Source organism: Lissotriton helveticus, chromosome 2_1 (assembly GCF_964261635.1).
Source record: "Lissotriton helveticus chromosome 2_1, aLisHel1.1, whole genome shotgun sequence".
Classification (NCBI taxonomy): domain Eukaryota; kingdom Metazoa; phylum Chordata; class Amphibia; order Caudata; family Salamandridae; genus Lissotriton; species Lissotriton helveticus.
Window position 1 is genome coordinate 447,801,597 of NC_136059.1, and position 18,681 is coordinate 447,820,277.

General features: G+C 45.3%; 1 protein-coding gene across 1 annotated transcript in view; it reads right to left on the reverse strand.

The window, feature by feature from the left end:
• Positions 1-18,681, reverse strand: part of LOC144818040 (chondroitin sulfate proteoglycan 4-like) — a 538,246-nt gene that overhangs the window by 364,542 nt on the left and 155,023 nt on the right. The window contains exon 5 of the mRNA XM_078675076.1: positions 15,816-15,992. Coding sequence (XP_078531202.1) covers positions 15,816-15,992 — 177 coding nt within the window. The remainder of the gene's footprint in view (positions 1-15,815; positions 15,993-18,681) is intronic.

Sequence of the window (18,681 nt, forward strand, 5' to 3'; positions counted from 1 at the left end):
CAAGTTCCTGCCTCAGGGGGCCACCATAGTTAGCTCCAAGCCAATGGTTTCTGACCGAACTCTACAGCCTCGGTTTTTTCAGTATTACGTTTCAGAAAGTTTGTGTTCATCCATGCCATCAGAGCTGTAAGGCAATTATGGAACCGTTTTGCTGTCTTATCCTCGCTTTGAGTGACTGACACCATTAACTGGGTGTCATCCGCGTACGAAACAAGCATAAGGCCATGATTTTTTATTAGTCTGGCTAATGGGGTGACGTACAGATTAAACATAGTTGGGATGAGGCCGATTCCTGGGGAACTCCACATGGGAGAATGAACTTTCTTGATTGAAGTCAATCACAGTGAATTAGTTGTTCCCTGGATGCCAGGAATGATGTTAGTAAGGCTAGAGCCTTATCCCTGATGCCAACAGCCTTCAGCCTACGCACCAATACCGCATGGTTTACAGTGTCGAAAGCTGCGGTTAGGTCGAGCAATATAAGGGCGGCCCTACATCCATCACCTTACGGATCTCTTCTGTCGCCATAATCAAGGCTGACTCAGTAGAGTGCAGAGATCTAAAGCCATGCTGGGTGGAGTCAAGGATGTTGTTCCGATCCAGATATTCCGTCTGTTCAGAGTTCATGGCTCTCTCCAGAATCTTGGAGGGTAGCGGGAGACAGGATATTGGGTGATAGTTTTTGGTCTCCAGGGGATCAAGCGTGTTTTTTTTTTTTAAATGTCTGATACAGGCCTTTTTCCATCGCAAAGGAAATATCCCTGAGCTTGTGATTTCATTTAGTAAAGGGGTCAGGGATGCACTGATCTCCTTCAGAGCTAGATGTAAAATGTATGGGAGGAAAGGGTCATGGGGGGACCCGGACTTGGTTTGCAACAATAGGTCAGCAACGTGTTCATCCCCTAGCATTGAGAACCGTGACAGACTACACTGAGGTGCAGTAACTTCCCGCCCCTCTACACAGTTCATCCGTGGCGCTTCTGCTGTGTTCAGGAGTTCATTGTAGACTGTCTGAACTTTGTTTCGAAAAAAACGCCATTTTGTCCACAAAATTTTGGTTTGGTGCAAACATAGTATCCCGCAGACATTTTGACAAAGCAGTTACAGTTTTAAATAAATCTTTGGAGGAGTTAGTCGCCTCCTGAATTTTAGAAGTAAAATATACTGTTTTGGCTTGTTTTATAGCAATGTTATATTCCTCCAAGGTTGTGCTGTAATCTTTTCCATGTTCCATGCTATAGTGAGATCTCCAAATACGTTCCTTACGTCTACATTTAACTTTTATTTGTCTGAGCTGATCTGAATACCAGATTGATGAAGCTTGCCTTCTTTTAGGGTGCTTAGTCACTTCCGGTGCCAACCTATTTACTGCGTGACTTAGTCAATTTTCAAAGTTAGCGGCTGCCACATTGGAATCCGCTATAGGTGGTTCCTCGCCAACACTGTGGTCAACAAATTGTTTTGAATTTCTTTCCATGGACGTGATTTGACCAAGGGAGATCCATTCCTGCGACCGCTTGATTCTCTTTTATGGTCCTATATTGCAGAATGAATATCTTTTGACTTGACTTGAAATGAGTTCTCTTTGAAATACTATTGAAAGGAACGCTCTGTGTGTTCACCTAATGATATATTTTGCAAAGACTACATGAGGGTACGACATATGTCAAGCACAACCCTTCCATATATTTCACTGCGGTTCAGTCACATTTAGCCAGCATGCCCAAGGATAGTTAATTTGGTTGAATTTCACACAGACTAAATAGGAGTAAAACCCACTACTTTTACCACAACTAATATGTTAAGTTTTTCAAGGAGTAGTGTTAGAGTATATATTATTAATTAAAATTAATGTTCATTTGAATGTGTTTTAAGTTAGCATAAGAATACCTACAGTTGACTTACGAAAAGGAATGCACTTTTATTCTACACGTATGAGCAGTCTGCTAGTGTTCTTTTCCGTTAACTGAAAATAGTTGGATTATGATATATTCTGTGGTGCTGTGCTGAACCGAAATGTAATTTTTTCCTACCTTCAGAGGCAACTGTGTTCTAATTGTACTGGTCCAACTAATCAAGGACTTTTCTTGTTCCTGCGGATGACTCTGAAGGGTCCGTTGTATTGAACACATGCAAAGCTGTAAATGTAATTCTCTTGTTTTTAAGTTAAGCATTGGTATTAATTATGCATTCTTAAGGCGTTCCTAGCAGCGTTGTAGTTAATGCATCAGGAATTTATGAAAATCTATTGGTTTTTGCCATCATTAATTCATTTCAAACCATTTTATGAGGGGGACTTTCACTGTGTGGAAACCTATGAGACGTGTGGCAGAGGTTTTTCCTTATTCTCCTGAGGCAGAAGTCAGGGTCCCCTTGCTGATTTTGTATTTTGAGATTTTACAGACCTTTTGCAACTTTAACGAAGGCAGGCTCTATTTCAGTTTGTCATTTGACTCTATATTTAGGCTTTTCCTCTCTTTCATAATAGGCAATCCCTATAACGGACTGTTATTTGACCCTATACTTAAGACTTTTCTCTCAACTTAAATGTAGATTGGTGCTGATTTAAAGTGACTATCCAATTGCCCTTTGCTTTCTGTAATGACTCTTTGATTTTGAATAAACCTTCAAGGTTTTGACTTGTATTATTGTCTTGTGTAGGTTTTGTTTAATTTGGCTTAGCCCCTTATCCTTTGTATAGGCCCTTCAGCACTTAATGCAACCACTGACAGTAGCAATGTAATGGTATTGTCTGAGTTAGAAAAGACTGTGACATAATGTCATAGATAGAATGTTTAGAATATTATTATTTAATTGGGATGCCTGTCAAAGTCAGGACATACCAGGCTGCAAATGCTACAACGGGGCGTGCCCAAGCTGCAGATGGAGTGAAGTACATCTCTCCGTGTCTCCGCAGCCTTCTTCAGCCAGATTCACTGCAGTGGGGCCCACGGTTCCAAGCTCGCTGCTGTCCTGGGTGTTCCCTATCACAGGAGAATAGGACCAGACACCTGCCCCTGCTTGCCGGCGGCCTTATCTGTTGCCTCCGATCGACCCGATCCACCATCTTGGGGGCCTTCCTCTCCATCGCTTGCCGCTCCTGGGCGGTCTCATGGAGCCTGCACTTTGCTATCAGGACCCCGTGGAGCGACTCACTCAACATTGCGGCTGTGTACCGTACTAGTGGAGGCGAAAGCCTGTAAACAACGCTAGCGGCCTACCCTGGGGCCAGCCGCCATCTCTGTATTGGACCGCAGAGAGGTCCCTGGACTGGCTTGAGCATCTCTGGCATTGGAGCCTCACGAGCGAGCGAGGTAAGGGGCAATCGGCTGCTAAACCGCGCAGCGGACTCTGCTACCTGCCCTTCCCCCCGCCTCATTGCCTCGACTCTGGCCCGCATGAGGGCTTACTCGCCTCTGGATACCATGTTGCTTCACCTGCTGCCTCCATTGGGACATGTGTCGATGCCTGCCACCCACCTTGCTGGCGCTGCCCTCCTCCTACTCTGCTGACCTGTCGCAGCTATTGGCCCTGTTGATCCAGTGGTTTGGCATCACCTGGACATCATTGGGGAGCGATGTGGGAGGTGCGGAGTCACTGGCTGACATTCCTGCTGTCTTAACCTAGGGTCTAGTTTGTGCAATCTGTAACTCTTGCCTCTCCGGGCTGCCAGTCTACCCATGCTGTCCCCTGGCTGAGCTGTTGTAAGGAGGAATCTTGCACCCCTGCCTGTGTCTGTCTTTCTTCTCGCTGGTGGGACCTGAGGCACCTTGCTTCGCTGCGGGCACCTGCGGGACCGGGCTAGACTGTGGCACTACACAGCCTCTACCTCCTTGGTCCCTCGGGTGCCAAGCCTTGCCATGACGGACTGTGCCTTGGCTCTTGGGGCGACCATGCGGCCACCTGTGGATGGCCTGCTTTGGCTGAAGTGTCCCCTCCAGGGTCCTTCCCACCAGTCACTGACTCCTGCTTGGACTGTGTGGAAAACCCTTTGCGAACCTTCTACTCTCACTGGGATCGTGCCGAGGCTACCCTAGAACCGTGCAGCTCTTAATGTACTTTGGTTATCCGCCATGCCATAATATTACACCTCGCTGTTCCTCAGACGTTTGCAGGTTGCAGTGCATCCTCCAGTCATCCTTAGGAAACTCCAGTCGCTTCTCTATGGCTTAAATCAGGTCCCTGACTATGGATCCCACTGATTCCCCCCCCCCCTACGTTTGGCAAATCTGTGGCCGCCCCCTCACGCAGGCCTATATGAACAATGTCCTCAAGGAAATAAGATAAGACATTGGCTCTCGCAAGACAGAATTCAAAGTCAACACATTGACCGTCAATTGAAACAGGAGGACTTATACAAACAGGAGAAGGAGGAGCAACCTCCGCATTAAAGGTACAACTAGGGGGGCTCAGGGCATGGACATCATGGAATTCACGGGGGATCTACTACAGACGATCTGGAGTGACAAGGATGCTTCACCCCACCCTAGCCAGGGCTCATCAAGTGGCCATGGCTCAAGGATGCCCGTACTTTGTCCTGCATAACCTCAAGCGAGTGCATTTCTTCACTAAAAATGAAGCTATCTTACAAGCCTCACGTCACAAGGCAGACTTGGTCTTTAAATGACACTCCATACAAATATTTTCAAACTCCTGCTCCAGTGACGCTACTACGCCATAGGGACTTCAAGCCAGTTACGGACTAACTGCATAACCTTACCATGAAATTATAATGGGGTTACCCCTTTAGTCTGATCTTCACCTGGTAGGGCAGATGCCAGGTAATTCGCTCACTGTGTGAAGCTAAAAAACTTGTGCAGAATCCGATGGACTGCTGTGAGGCTAGTCCGTCGCCTCCTCTCATGTCATCCTGAGAGGCCATATGCCCGGAATGGTCTACAGTGTCCCCTGCCACACCCAGAGCACATTATAAGGAACAGTCCTTTCAAGCTAAACAGGATATTATTCAACACATCCACACCATGGACGGTGCATCCTCTCCAGCCCGCTCCACCTCAGCTTCCAACTGATCAGGGGTGCTCTGTCCTGGAAAATGTCTTGTTTTGACTACCTGGTGATAATATTCTCTAGATGCCGACAAGATTACTTTTTATGCACGCCTGCGATGGGGGCGGTTTCAGAGGGGCCCCCCATAAGGCAAGGGGCCCATCGGACCACTCAACAGTGGAGGTTACATTTCAAGGGCCTACTAGGACGTACACTCTCCCAGCATGCATAGACCCCTGGTTGATTAAAAACAAGGAGACACAAGATAAGGTTCGTGAACGCACAAAGCAATATTTTCAGAAGAACCAGGGAACAGTTGACTCTCTGGGCGGTTTTGAGGGAAGCAAACAAAACAGTAATTCAAGGTTATTCACAGGCACTGACAAGGGAGAGAGAAAAAAGAGAGACAGTTAAAATACGAACCGCTAGAAAATGAACTACTACCTTTGGAAAGTACTATAACAAGCACGGCGACCACAGAACCACAGCTCAGTCACCAAATATGCCTTAAGCAGAAGGAAATGAGGAACCTCGAGGAAGGAGCTGTCAGGAAATACAATAGGGCCACCCAGCGAAGGATATACGAGGTTGGGGACAAAGCGACAAAACTCCTATCCTACAACACAAGTCCTGTGCACACGTTATAATGAGTTAATCATGCAGGTTTTTTTAGACGAAGAATAAGGGGCGCAAAATCATAAATAATGAGACAAGGTAGACACATGTGGATAGTTTCTTTCAGATGTATTAGGCCTTCCTGTTCTAGAAGGATGAATTCAAGACAAAAAACAACCAGCCTGAAACGTGTTTCGTCAAGCGAGCCGTTGGCTCGTGACTCGTCAGGGCTGTGGGCGGTGTGAGAGTAAAAGGTTTGGGTAGCCGCTGATAATTCCAACTCGGCATTAACGGGTTAAATATCATGGATTGTCGGTGAAAGTTAACAGGAAATTTAAACAACGGGCGGGTACATCCGTCGTTTTTTTGGCAATCTGGATAGAGATGCCAAAGTGGATAGAACCGTGATGTTCCTCAACTGTTAACTTTCACCGACAATCCATGATATTTAACCCGTTAATGCCGGGAGATCATGAATCTGGGGGGAACTCTGAATAGCAGGAGAAAAAATAGCAGAAGCCTTTGCGGCCTATTCCAAACAGATATATCAGTCTGTCACAAATCGCACAAGGGAGGACTGTGCTGAAATGTTCCGAGAGGTTCGACTCCCCGTGATAGCAGAGGAGGATACAAAAGAATTAGAGAAAGACTTTAGAGAGGAAGAAATATGTAGTGCAATAGGCGCCCTCCAATCGGGAAAGGGAGCCGGACCGAACGGTATACCAACAGAGATGTACTAGGGAGTGGCATCAACAATGGCCCTGCACTTGCTAAAGATGTTTGAGGACTCACTACAACGGGGCAGCCTACCGGAAGACCAAAGATTGGTCACAATAGTAGTCATCCCTAAACCAGGGAAATCCCCGGAGTGCTGTTCCTCATACAGGCCTAAATCCCTGTTCAATGCAGAGGCAAAGATCCTGGCAAAGATTGTAGCCACAAGACTGACCTTATACATCCAAATCAGTCGGGCTTTATGAGAAGCACCAGACTAAATCTTAGTGGGGTGATGCACATGGCCAAAACCAAACTGACGCGAGTGCTGTACTACCTTCATTAGATGCCCAAATGGCATTCAACAGTATAGAATGGGAGTACTTGTTCGCTGTAATGGAGCGGCTGGGATTCAGTCCTATGATAGAGGCCTGAATTAAGCTGCTCTACACGGATTCCCAGTGCAAGAATACGTGTAAATGGAACGGTATCAAGGCAGGAGACACTCTGCAGAGGAACCAGGCAGGGGTGTCAGCTCTCTCCTATGCTGTTTGCACTCGCAATAGAACCACTGGCAGCATGGGTTAGAGGAGATCCGATAATAAGAGACATTAAGATAAGAGATGAATGGAAAGAGCAGATTTCGCTGTATGCAGACCACATACTACTGTATGCCACAAGACCCTACTTGATGGTGCATAGAATACTACACGTATTTCAATTGTTTGGGGGCTATTCGGGTTACCGAATAAACTAAAACAAATCATTAATATTTGTAATCACAGCAGAAAAGCCAGTCTTGTCAGTCATGAGCAGTGCGCTTCCAATAAAGACCAAGTATAAAGATTTGGGAATAGTGATTACTAAAACAGAAGACGAGTTTAGAGAGGACAATCTGACTCCCCCAATGCAAAGGCTAAAAGGGGACGTGGCGCAGTGGAGGAAATTACCTCTCTCACTGATCACCCGAGCAGCAATTATTAAGATGATGGCCTTGCCGCGCCTGCTATATATCTGATCAAATACTCCATACAAAGTACCAGCAAAATACTTCCAAATAATAGATGCGGAGCTGCGACAGCTCCTATGGGATGGAGGGAACCCCAGGATAGCATCAAGCAAATTACAAAGATGCCGATTGAATAGAGAGATAGCAGTCCCAGATATACGTAAATATTATTGGGCAACACACTTAACCACAATTAATGATTGGGTCTAAGCAGACAGAGAGTAGCCGGTCTATCAAGTGGGACATTGAGCAATGCCACAGAGGGGATACCCAGATGCAATTTATAGCAAGAGGCCTACGGAGGGCTGCCAACTCACACGCAAACATGTCAGGATATGGAAAGAGGTGACAACATTTCTACGGTGGGAAGACAGACTGACGGAGTGAACGGCCCTATGGGCAGGGGATCTCCTGAGGGAAGTGCGAAAGCTACAAGGTTTCCGGGCTTGGGAACTCTTGGGTATAGAATCATTGGGGGATGTGTAGAAAGGCCAGGAAATGGTGAGCGTCCAGAGTCTACAGAAAGAATAGAGACAACAAGAGAGATTACTGGGCTGTTCCTAGGGGGAGAAAGAAAGAAGGAGAAGGTCACTAAGGTATAAGGGCTAGTGCTCAATGAGGACTACCCCTGGGTATCCAATTTGTTGGATATAATGGCCTCACTCACCCTTGCGAGTGTCATGCTTCATCATAGGCAATGCTCCTCGTCGGGCAGGCGGTGCAATTGGATTGGATTGGATTGGATGTGTATTTGTAAAGCGCGAATTGCTGCCCGGAGGCGTCCAAGCGCTAAAAATACCGTGAACCCGTACTATGGCCCAGTGGGGAGAGAAAGTGGAAAAATTAGGCTGGGTGAAATAAAAAGGTTTTCAGCTGTTTGCGGAAGGCTAGAAGGTTGGGGTTAGCTCTAAGATGCAGCGGAAGGGCGTTCCAGGCCCTGGCCGCGTTGTGTGAAAAAGACCTGCCTCCGGATCTAGATCTTTTTATTCTGGGGACCGCTGCAAGGAAGGTCTGACTAGAGCGTAGACTTCTATTGGGCGTGTAGTGGGTGATTAGGTCTCGAGTGATCCTGGGGCCAGTGTTCCAGAATGCCTGATGAGCTATGCACATGGCTTAGAACATAACTCTCTGACGCACTGGCAGCCAGTGGAGGGTTACCAATCCGGCCCTCACTGACTGTCTGCGGGGATGTCAAGTAAAATGCGGGTTGCGTAGTTCTGGGCGGTTTGAAGCCTTCTCAGAGTGGATTCCGGGGCCCCGAGGTAGAGTACATTATTAAAATCAAGGCGTGATTGAATTAGGCCTTGGACAGCTGCTTGTCTGGCCTCCAGGGGTAGGAGAGGAAGAATTCTCCTCAGCATCCTCATGATGCCAAAGCATGTTGCTGAGAGTTTAGTGGCTTGTACACTGAAGGACAGAGATCTGTCGAGCCAGACTCCGAGACTCTTAATGCTGTTTTTAAGGGTAGGCGGGGGGCCCAGGCTCGGTGGCCACAAGGAGGCAGGGATGCTGAGGTCTGGAGGGCCTAGGAGCATCAGCTCGGTTTTGTCCCCATTCAGTTTTAAGGATGATAGGGACATCCAGGTTTTCACTTCCTTTAAGCACTCTCTAAGCCCGCCCCGAGCCGATGGATTGGCTTCCTGCGTCAGGGAGACCACCAGCTGCGTGTCGTCCCAACGGGCTCACCTCAAAGAGGGGCTCTTTATCGGAGATCTTTTATCCAACTGACTATGGGTGAAGTGGGGGTGAGGGGCCAGGACAGAGTAGATAGTGCGGGTGAGAATAAAATGTGGTAGAAGGTACCGGAAAACAATTTTATTCTGATGGCCCTCTACCACAATTAAAATCAAGGGCAGCCAGTGTTCATGGGAACTTTGGTTTCCCAGATTGGACCGGGGCTAAAGTGCAAGTGGTGTGGTCAACATGTTTCTCGCTTCTAGTAGTTTCTTCAGGACCTAGTAAAAAACTACAATCTACAAAACATGACCTAATGATTAGTATCAGTGTTAAATACAGCACATAAGTTGTACTACCTGTTTGACCCTGCTCTTGCCTAAAGAGGGGAGACAAAGGAGAACATTACCACAGGTAAGTAACAACATGTGACCCTGTAGTGACCGTGTACACACTGTGAAAAAGTGACATACTAGTGGAGATAGTGACTAGTATGTGGTTAAAAACAAGTTAAAAAACAGGTAGCAGCAGTATCCATTAAAACTTAATCGCAGATCCAGGGGATCGGAAATACTGTTACTCACCTAAAGGTTAGAGTTATGGGGTGTCAACAGTACCCGGTGGGTCTGACATCAAGGGAGAAGCCATAGGGGTTGAGGCTGAGGAGGGAAGGATAAGGGTGGGCTGGTATTAAGGTAGGTAGTAACCCTAGATACATGTTTTTCCAGTAGTTAGAGCCCCACTGTTGGCGTTGTATAGATGGTACACTTACTTTCTACTGCTTGTGTCAGGGCCAGTAATGCTCTCACCGGGTCCGGATAGTGGAGAGCCGGTCGTGTTTCTCCTCATTAAGTAGCAAACCGGGTGTGGTCTAAGAATCCCAAACAGGAAGTAGAACTCCCCGGTAGGTCATGTGCTTAAGGTGGTTGATCGGGCGGCCATGATGGAGTGGAGGGTAGTGTATAAAAAGTAAATAAATATAGCCTGGGTTTTATCGCTATGTGGCAACGTTGTGCAGTGGTAAGCAAATTAGCCATATTCTGTCTGGTCTCTTAATCTGGCATTTGTTCAGTGTTGTAAGACAGATATTGTCACAGGAATTAACCATAGTCTCAAATATTGGGGCAAACCAGAGGAAGTACATTGAACTAGGCATAGGTCGCTAGGCAGATAAGGGATGTATATGCAGAGACGTGTTCACAGAGCGCTCCATGGAATATCCTCATTCAATCCCCGGCTATCTGTGGATAATCGGTGTATCTACCTCTGTTCCTTCAGGAAAAGATTGTGCTTGGATCTGTCTGGGGAGGTTTCAAGAACTAGCCAGGACAATGAGTCAGCCGTGTGGTTCTGTTCTAAGTAGTGTCTGCACATCTTAGTGTTTGTTTTCTTGCAACGGAAGTTGCTTCTATGTTCAGAGATTCGGATTTTCACGGGGCGGGAGGTCATGCCCACGTATTGGAGACCGCATGGGAATCTCAATAAGTAGATGCAGTTGGGAGTGTTGCAGTTCGTGTGACCCCGTAATTCCCAGCGGAAGGTGTCCGTCAGGCGGATAGTTTTGTATGTGCTGGTGAAGGGGCACACACTGCAGGAGCCACACTGATAGTGTCCCCGTACAGGCGGTAGTTGCCACAAAGTGGTTTGTTTAGGTGGCTCAGCCTTCTTTGGTCTAGTGTGCACCAGAATATCCTTAATATTCCTTGACCTTTTAAAGGCAAATCTGGGTGTGGTAAGATTAAGGTCGCCTGTGTTCAGAATTTGCCAGTGTCGTTTGATTATCTTTTTGATTTTGTTTGAGGCAGGCGAAAAGGTGGTGACACAAGAAAGGAAATCTGCCTCCTCTGTCGTCCGGGTATTGTATTCAAGGAGGGTACCCCTATGGTTGTTTTGTGCACGTTTGCGTGCCCTAGATATCTCTCTGGTGGGGTACCCTCTATCCCTCAGGTTTTGGATAGTAGGGAGGACTCAGTTTTGTAATCTGGCAGGTTGGAACGGTTGCGCCTGACCCGCAGGAATTGTCCGAAAGGCAGGTTCAGTCTCAGGGCCTTAGGGTGGTGGCTGGTAAAATGGAGCAAACTGTTGCGGTCTGTTGGTTTGCGATACATGGTGGTATCGATTTTACCCCCCTCCAGTCTGACAGTGAGATCCAAGAAGGCAATTTTGGATGCAGACGCCGTTATGGTGAAGTGGAGGTATTCGTTCAGCGTGTTTAGCCAACTGAAGAACTCTTTGTATAGATCTTCAGTGCCTGTCCAAAGTACCAGGATATCATCAATGAACCTCCTCCATAGTTTGATGTTAAGATGGTAGGGGTTCGCTGGCCCATTGATGTGTCTTTTTTCGAAGTCTGCCATGTAGAGGCAGGTTACCGAGGGGGCAAAACTGCTGCCCAGAAAGAATACCAAATGTCAACAGAAAGAATACCAAATGTCAGACACAGAAAGAGTCAAATATGTGCAATTGAGGCATGCCCTTACAGTACACATAAAAAAGGGCCAAAGTATACCTGAACATTCACCAACGGAGGAAAGACTCATAGCAGAACATTTACCGGAAAAAGCAACCTCCCTAACATACAAGAAAATAACGAACAACACTTCAGACCCGTTGGTAAACCTTAGAGAGCAATGGGAAAGGGATGTGGGACCTCTGGATAAAGTAGACTGGATGGAGGTTATACAGAGCCCAGCGGCGGTAGCCATCAGGTCCTGCTTTAGACTGATACAACTTAAAATTGTACATAGAGTATATATCACTAAGCAAATACTTAGTCGGATGGGGAAATGCGACACACCCAACTGCCTAAGAGGTTGCGATCGACCTTTCTTCAAACGCTGTGGAGCTGTCCCTGCTTTGCAGAGATTCTGGACAGGGACAAAAAAGTGATGTCCAAAGTGCTAGCCAGGCAGTACCAATGGACGCCAAGTGACGAATATTAACTATAACTACAGGAGTGGACTGGTCACGATACACAAAAACATGGCTGATGGTATCCGATATGGTAGTAAAGAGAAACATAGCTAGATTATTGGGGACAGAACGAGTTCCAACGGTGAAAGTATGAAAGCAGGATATGGATTGATGTTGTGCCGCAGAGAAGGTAATCTATCAGGGGCAAAGATGTCCTGGCAAATGGGATACAGTGCGGGGAAAGTGGTCGAAATATAGGGAGCTGTAACTATAAGCCAGGTTCTGAAGGCACGAAGGGTGTGTGTGAAAGGGGCTCTTGGCACTACAAAAAACACAGAAATGCAAACTGGAAATTGCTGAGATGATCACGACAATCCAAGGGACAATACTAGAACAAGGGGGCTGTATAGAAAGAAGGAATATACGGACATGTATTGTAATGTTTTAATATGCATTGTATGCTTGACAAATAAAAAGAAATAAAAACAAGCATTTGCAATGCAATAGGTCTCGTATTAGGAAAGTTAGAGCTATTGGTATTGTAAATGACACATTTTTTATTTATGTTTTGTTTTTGAAAATTGCGAAATTAATAGCTTTGTCATTTACAATGCCAATAGTTATAACTCTCGCAAATGTGACACCTATAGCATTTGTAATGCAATATGTGTTGTATTAACGTGACTTACATGTATTGATATTACAAATAACAATGTTTTTTTTTTTTTATAATTAATACTTAAATAAAAGTTATTGTAATTTATAATGGCAATAGCTTAAACTTTTGTAAATAACATTTGTGAAGATTATGTTCAGTGTATTTTATTGTGACGAAAATCCAAGAACATATGTCAAATATTAACATCTCATTAAAATAATCTAGCGATGTTTTTTACCCGTTTCAATTTCACATTTTACCTACTCTTGCAGTCCCTATGAGCATCTGCTTTTTTTCAGGATGTCATGTTTCTGGAGGTTTTTTTTCCCCATGCAACATATCACTCTTGTATAGTGCGTACAATCTATCAAAAGAGTCCTCTCTGTGTATCTGTGTGCGTTCAGGCTGCGGGGCAGTGTTTTCCAGCGGGCCACGACTGATATCGTTGGAGTTCAGGCTGAAGCAAAGAGTTTTTCAAACTGCTCGTCAATGAGTCACTAGTTTAGGAGTTTCAAAAATACATGCTCAGCCAATACGTGCCTCACCTGCGGAGTGCACAGGCCAATAGAGGAGGTACCAAATGTAATTCTGATTTTAGGCGAATGTGTGCATAGGGGTAATACGGTTGTTGACATACTGGTAGGGTGAAAGTAAAAGAAAATTAAATAATTGCTTACAGTAGAATGGGTGTGCTGTGTGTTGAGAGGAGGGGGTAGTGAAGTAAAGGAGATGCAAGGAAGTAGGTGCAGGAGAGAGTGAAAAGAGGGCCCTTAAAAGGAAAGCGATGAGGTGTGAGGTCTGCAGATGGAAGGGTTCAGAAAGATCTTCAGAGAACAAGCATATGGTGATGGGGTGTGAGGCCAGCCGAGCGCACGCTGGGGGAGCCTTTGAAGTCTGCTGGCAGGGGGAGGAAGGGTGACGAGACGCAGGCCCTGCAGTGAATGAATAATTATGGGAGGAGAGATGCCGGCCTGAGGCAGAGCGCACCATATGGAGAGGGAGGGGGTTGGGCCGAGTGCAGGAGAAATGCTGCTGGCAGGGGGAAGGCTCGGGCAAGGACTATGTACCTGAGCCCGCTGAGCGTGGTCAGACGTCTGGAGAAATTTGGAGGGGGAGAGGGTAATAAGACCATTGTTGGGCAACACTAGATTTGCACTAAATAAATTACAATACATACAAACCGATGCATTAACCCACTGAGCCAATTTTACTGGTTGCGCCTGACAATTTGCACTGGAAAGTTCCAACTGCACTTTGTTGTGCAGGCTGGCGAGACCACGTTTCAGTTAAATTACTGTGGCACAAACAGAGATGGAGACGTTCAGCACGCTATTGCAGCTTCGTTAAACTACGTGCTTGGGAGCTGAGCAAAAGATTGTTTGTAACTCCGGTGGGATGCTGGTTTGCTTTTTACTGGGCAGAGCTTCGGTTTTTAAGCTGTGGGTGTTAGAAACAAAGAATGTTATTTGCAGAACAGCTAGGGATAGAACATCAGACGGAAGGCAACAAGTTACAACAAAAAACAATAGAAAACAAACAAAACAAGCAGCAATATCGAGAGGTGGTGGGGGCAGGGTGAAGGAGAGCGAGGGATAGAGAGGAGGCATCAGACGGAAGGCAACAAGTTACAACAAAAAACAATAGAAGATAAACAAAACAAGCAGCAATATCGAGAGGTGGTGGGGGCAGGGTGAAGGAGAGCGAGGGATAGAGAGGAGGCGGGGCGGGGAGCAGAGCCGGGGAAGTAAATGCGAGGCATGGCCTGCGGCCGTGAAAAAGTGACGGCGGGGGGCGGGGCAGCGGAAGCCTTTGATGTGGCAAATGCTGCTGGCAGGGGGAAGCTCGTGCACGAGGAGCTTGTCACGTGACTCGCTTCTCGTGAACTGTTGAGAATCCGGATCGTAAAAAGTCAGCTTTCTGGATTGACTGCAATAGGTTCGAGTAAACTCGACCTAAAAAGAATAGGAACAGCTTTGGCGAGACATTCCTAGTCTGTATAGGAGTATAGCCCAGCAAACCGCTTTTAACCTAATGACTTGGTGCTACTATATCCAGTCATGCATACAGAGAATGTTCCCCACTTCCTCCCCCCCGCTGCTGGTGCTGTCAATTGGAGACTGGTGATTTCATTCATATTTGGTGGTCTTGGTCACTATTAACCCTATACTGGAAGGAAGTTCTGAGCTTCATTAAGGCTACCATAGGCTTTCCTCTACTGCAATTATACATCACTGTCATTCTGGGCATCCAGCCCACAACATTTACTGCTATGATTCATGCAGATTGGCACCTTATAGCACAGATGCTGGGTGCGGTTAAACAATTGATTGCCAGCCACTGGAAGAAACCTACTGCACCACCTATTGCCTTGTGGTTCACACACCTTTAGCATGTCATGGCGATGGAACTTTTATCCTGCAGGATAACACGCACAGAATCCAAGTTTGCTCGTACCTGGCAGCCACTGATTATTTCACAAAACTGGAATACTCTTGCTTTACACCAATCCGGCTCCTGGATCCTCCAACTCTTTGAACCTGCCTCTCCTGACTTCGGAACCGACACTCCGCGGAGGAAGGACCAGCCCCCTACCGCAGGGACACAGATCCCGTCCCCCCAGCTCTGCAGAGGTTACACTTAGACCCACCTTTTCCCCCTACCCATTTCTAGCCCAAAGAGGACGCAGACTGTTATATTCCTGGTTGCCTCTTTACCTTCCGTCTTTATACTATGTTGACACGTGCTTCCCCTGGGGAGAGGGTTCTCTTCCACAGTTGCCGTCCTACTAGTTGGATGCTTGACACGTGCTTCCCCTGGGGAGAGGGTTCTCTTCCACAGTTGCCGTCCTACTAGTTGGATGCAGCTTTTGCTTGCAGTCTTTGTGTTGTTGGACATGGGGTGCATAAGGGAGTTTGCCTCTATTATATGCCTCACATGATACAGTGGTGTCTTGCATTGCTGACCGTACGCCATATGCTTTGTCCTGTGGTGCATTTTCATGTCCCCCAATAAAAAAAGATTTGACAGTAAAAAACAAATGCTACAACTCCAGCTAAGCTGTGGCAGTATTCATTTTGATGATCATTTTTACACAATGGTGCGACTCACCCTCGAAATAAATTCATCCTAAATACCACCAGGGAATTCCCAGTGCAAAGAAAAGCTTGCAATGTACTCACAATAATGACCATTATTCAGCAGTCTATGCAGCTACACAGAACTTACCCTAAAAACAGTGTTCATAATTATCACTGGTGATTCGTCATTTACTGGTGTGACTGTCACATACAGCGTTTCTGGTGCACTCTGTTTCCCACGGTCAGTGTTATTTGCCACAACAGTAAAGTTGTCCCACAACGTTTCCGTTCCATCATGCACGTAAAAAATAAATTCCTTTTCAACCTGTCAAAGAAAACAAAACAAAGAAGGAAAGTAAAGGATGACTAAATGACCTAAAATAAAACGTACAGGTAAATATTTAGGGCCTCAATCACAAGAGTCTCTAAGGTCCTGTAGTTAGTTCGCAAATCCTAAACCCATTTCCATAAAGTTAGGATTGCAGTATTTTCTTTATCTTAAATCACACTTTCGAAAGACAAAACAATTGTAGGGTTTCCCATTGTAGTTAGGTTAGGGTTAAGAGTCGATATATTGGTGTTTTATTGGAAAGGGACAGAGGTGAGGGGTAGAGCACTAGGAAAGTGGAGAAAACCTACAAAGCTGTACATTTTGGAGCATTCACAGACATTCGTATTAGTTTCGAAAAACAATTTGTACTCATAACCGTACAAAGGGCAGGATCTGGTTGCCCCCTCCCCCTTCATAGAAGACAAAACATGTTTGATATTCTAATTAAGAATCCAGCTATACTATAATGGCAGACAATAAATAATAGGATATGTGGTTAGCAGGAGAGCTCAGAAATGCTCAGATATTCATAACACTACTTGGTATTTCTGTGAGATCCAAAAAGGCAGACATTTACGCAGAGCAGAGAATGAAACAAGTGGAGAAGTAGATTTCGGAGAATTGACAATAGCTAAAAGAATAAGCACCTCAACCTGGAATCAACAAGAGAGTAACACTCTAGTGGCATGCATGCCTCCCATGTTTAGAAATATGAGACTAAATTTTAACAAATTGCCCCTTTCAAAGGGGAACCTTGTCAATGTATCATTTAAACGAGTTTTTTTTCTATGGGGCGAATAAGGTAGCCCTCCCAAAGGTGCAGCTAGAATCTTGGATTTCTTCGTTTTTTGTGGTCTTTGTTTTAAGAACAGTTTTAACAATTTCCAAGGTAGTTAAAACTATACATGTGCTCATCATTAAAGCCTGATGAAACATTTGAGAAGAAAAGCTTCGAAAGTCTGGAGGTTGCTTTGCTAAGGTGCCTGTTGGGAATCCAGACAAAGGCAGGAGTTTCAATATATTATTAGCAAAGGCCTTGCTAATTCTTGTGCAGCAAACAAAAACACACAGCTGTTGTATTAACTCTAGGAAGGCCAAGCATAATAAACCAAGAGCATCTATTGTCCACACTAAGGGGCATATTATCAAGCGCAGTATCGCCGCTTTAGCAGGACTTTTTGCCGCTAAAGAGGCAATAATATTATCGCCCTATTAACTAGGCGGCGCTAACATGCATCAGGGCATGTTAGCAGCCGATTTTCTAACGCTAAGCATCTTAGCAATATACATCGATAATGAGATGCAAAGTCGGCGTTCCCTAACAAAACTACATTAAAAATATCGCTATCTGTCCTTCGCGGTATTTACAAGTCCGGCCAGGACACCAATAGCGATATTAAAAGCTGCGCTAACCGCATTTATAGCCGGTAATTAACGTCTGTATAAATCCGGACTAAGCTATCTTTGACATGGGAGGTGGACTGAAAGGCTAAATCGGCATCTCCCTGTCACTAAGGATTCCTCTATCGCTGCACGATTATCGCTGGATTCCCCGCGATAATCCTGCATTTTGCAGCTATCGGCTAAGCGCACTCTGCGATATTTATCGCAGTTCGTTGCGGATATGCCCCTTAGTTTTTTTGCACAGGTAGATAATTTAAGTTAATGTAACGATTAGTAATCCTCAAATCCCTTTCTTAGTTAAAAAAAAAAGCAATTTAATAATGCATGGTCCTTGAAGGTAGTTAAGAGTCAAATACAATATTAAATGTGAACGCGATATAAATTTATAAATGGATGTTTCACTCGCGATCATTTAGCAAAACAATAAAAGGCCCAAATGGTTCTCTCGCTGTATACTCTGCTCCCTTGTGTCTACCCCAGCGGTCTCCAACCTTTTGTGTAAAAAAAGCTACTTATGTTCTATTAAAATCTTCTGGAGCCTCTATTATTATTAGTGTTGTAATAATGACCACATCAGAGAAGATTACATTAGTAGTTATCATATGCAAGATTACCAGCAGTGCTCACCTCCGAAAGCGTGGCAAATAGTAATGTAAAAAAGGCTTTATATGCTTGGAATGCTTCTCCGCAAGTAATGCATGCCGGCTATAGCGCAGAGCACTTGCCACAAAAGTAATAATATTAGTAATAAGTCTCCCTGCGTGATTTATCACTCAAAAATCAGGTTTAAATATATTTTGAAAATTGAGCCATTTTTCTCCAATCATCAACTGATAAATTCTGAACATATACAATTCTTTTCTTGAATAGACAATGTGGGCATACAACTATTAATTCAACCAAGCAAATGTTCCAATATAGTAGGCTGGGATGCACACGGAAAATGTACTTGCAGGGGAACGGAGAGCTACCAGTAGCTCACAAGCTACTTGTTGGAGAAGTCTAAAGAGACCTCAGATGACCTTGGCAGGCCTTCCAATACGACCACTCGTCAAACAACGGATCATAGATGTACTTTACTCCTTCATCCCACTCAAACCGAAGGAAAGCTGCCTCAACAACGAAGGGTCGAATGATTAACAACATGCGCTCTTAAATTTAATAATTACATGCTAGAATGTAGATGAAACGACAGCACTCAACAAAGGCTATGTAGAGCCTCTATCAAGAATGAAACAAACAAGCATTGGCATAGCCAATAGGTCTCGCCTTTGGGGCC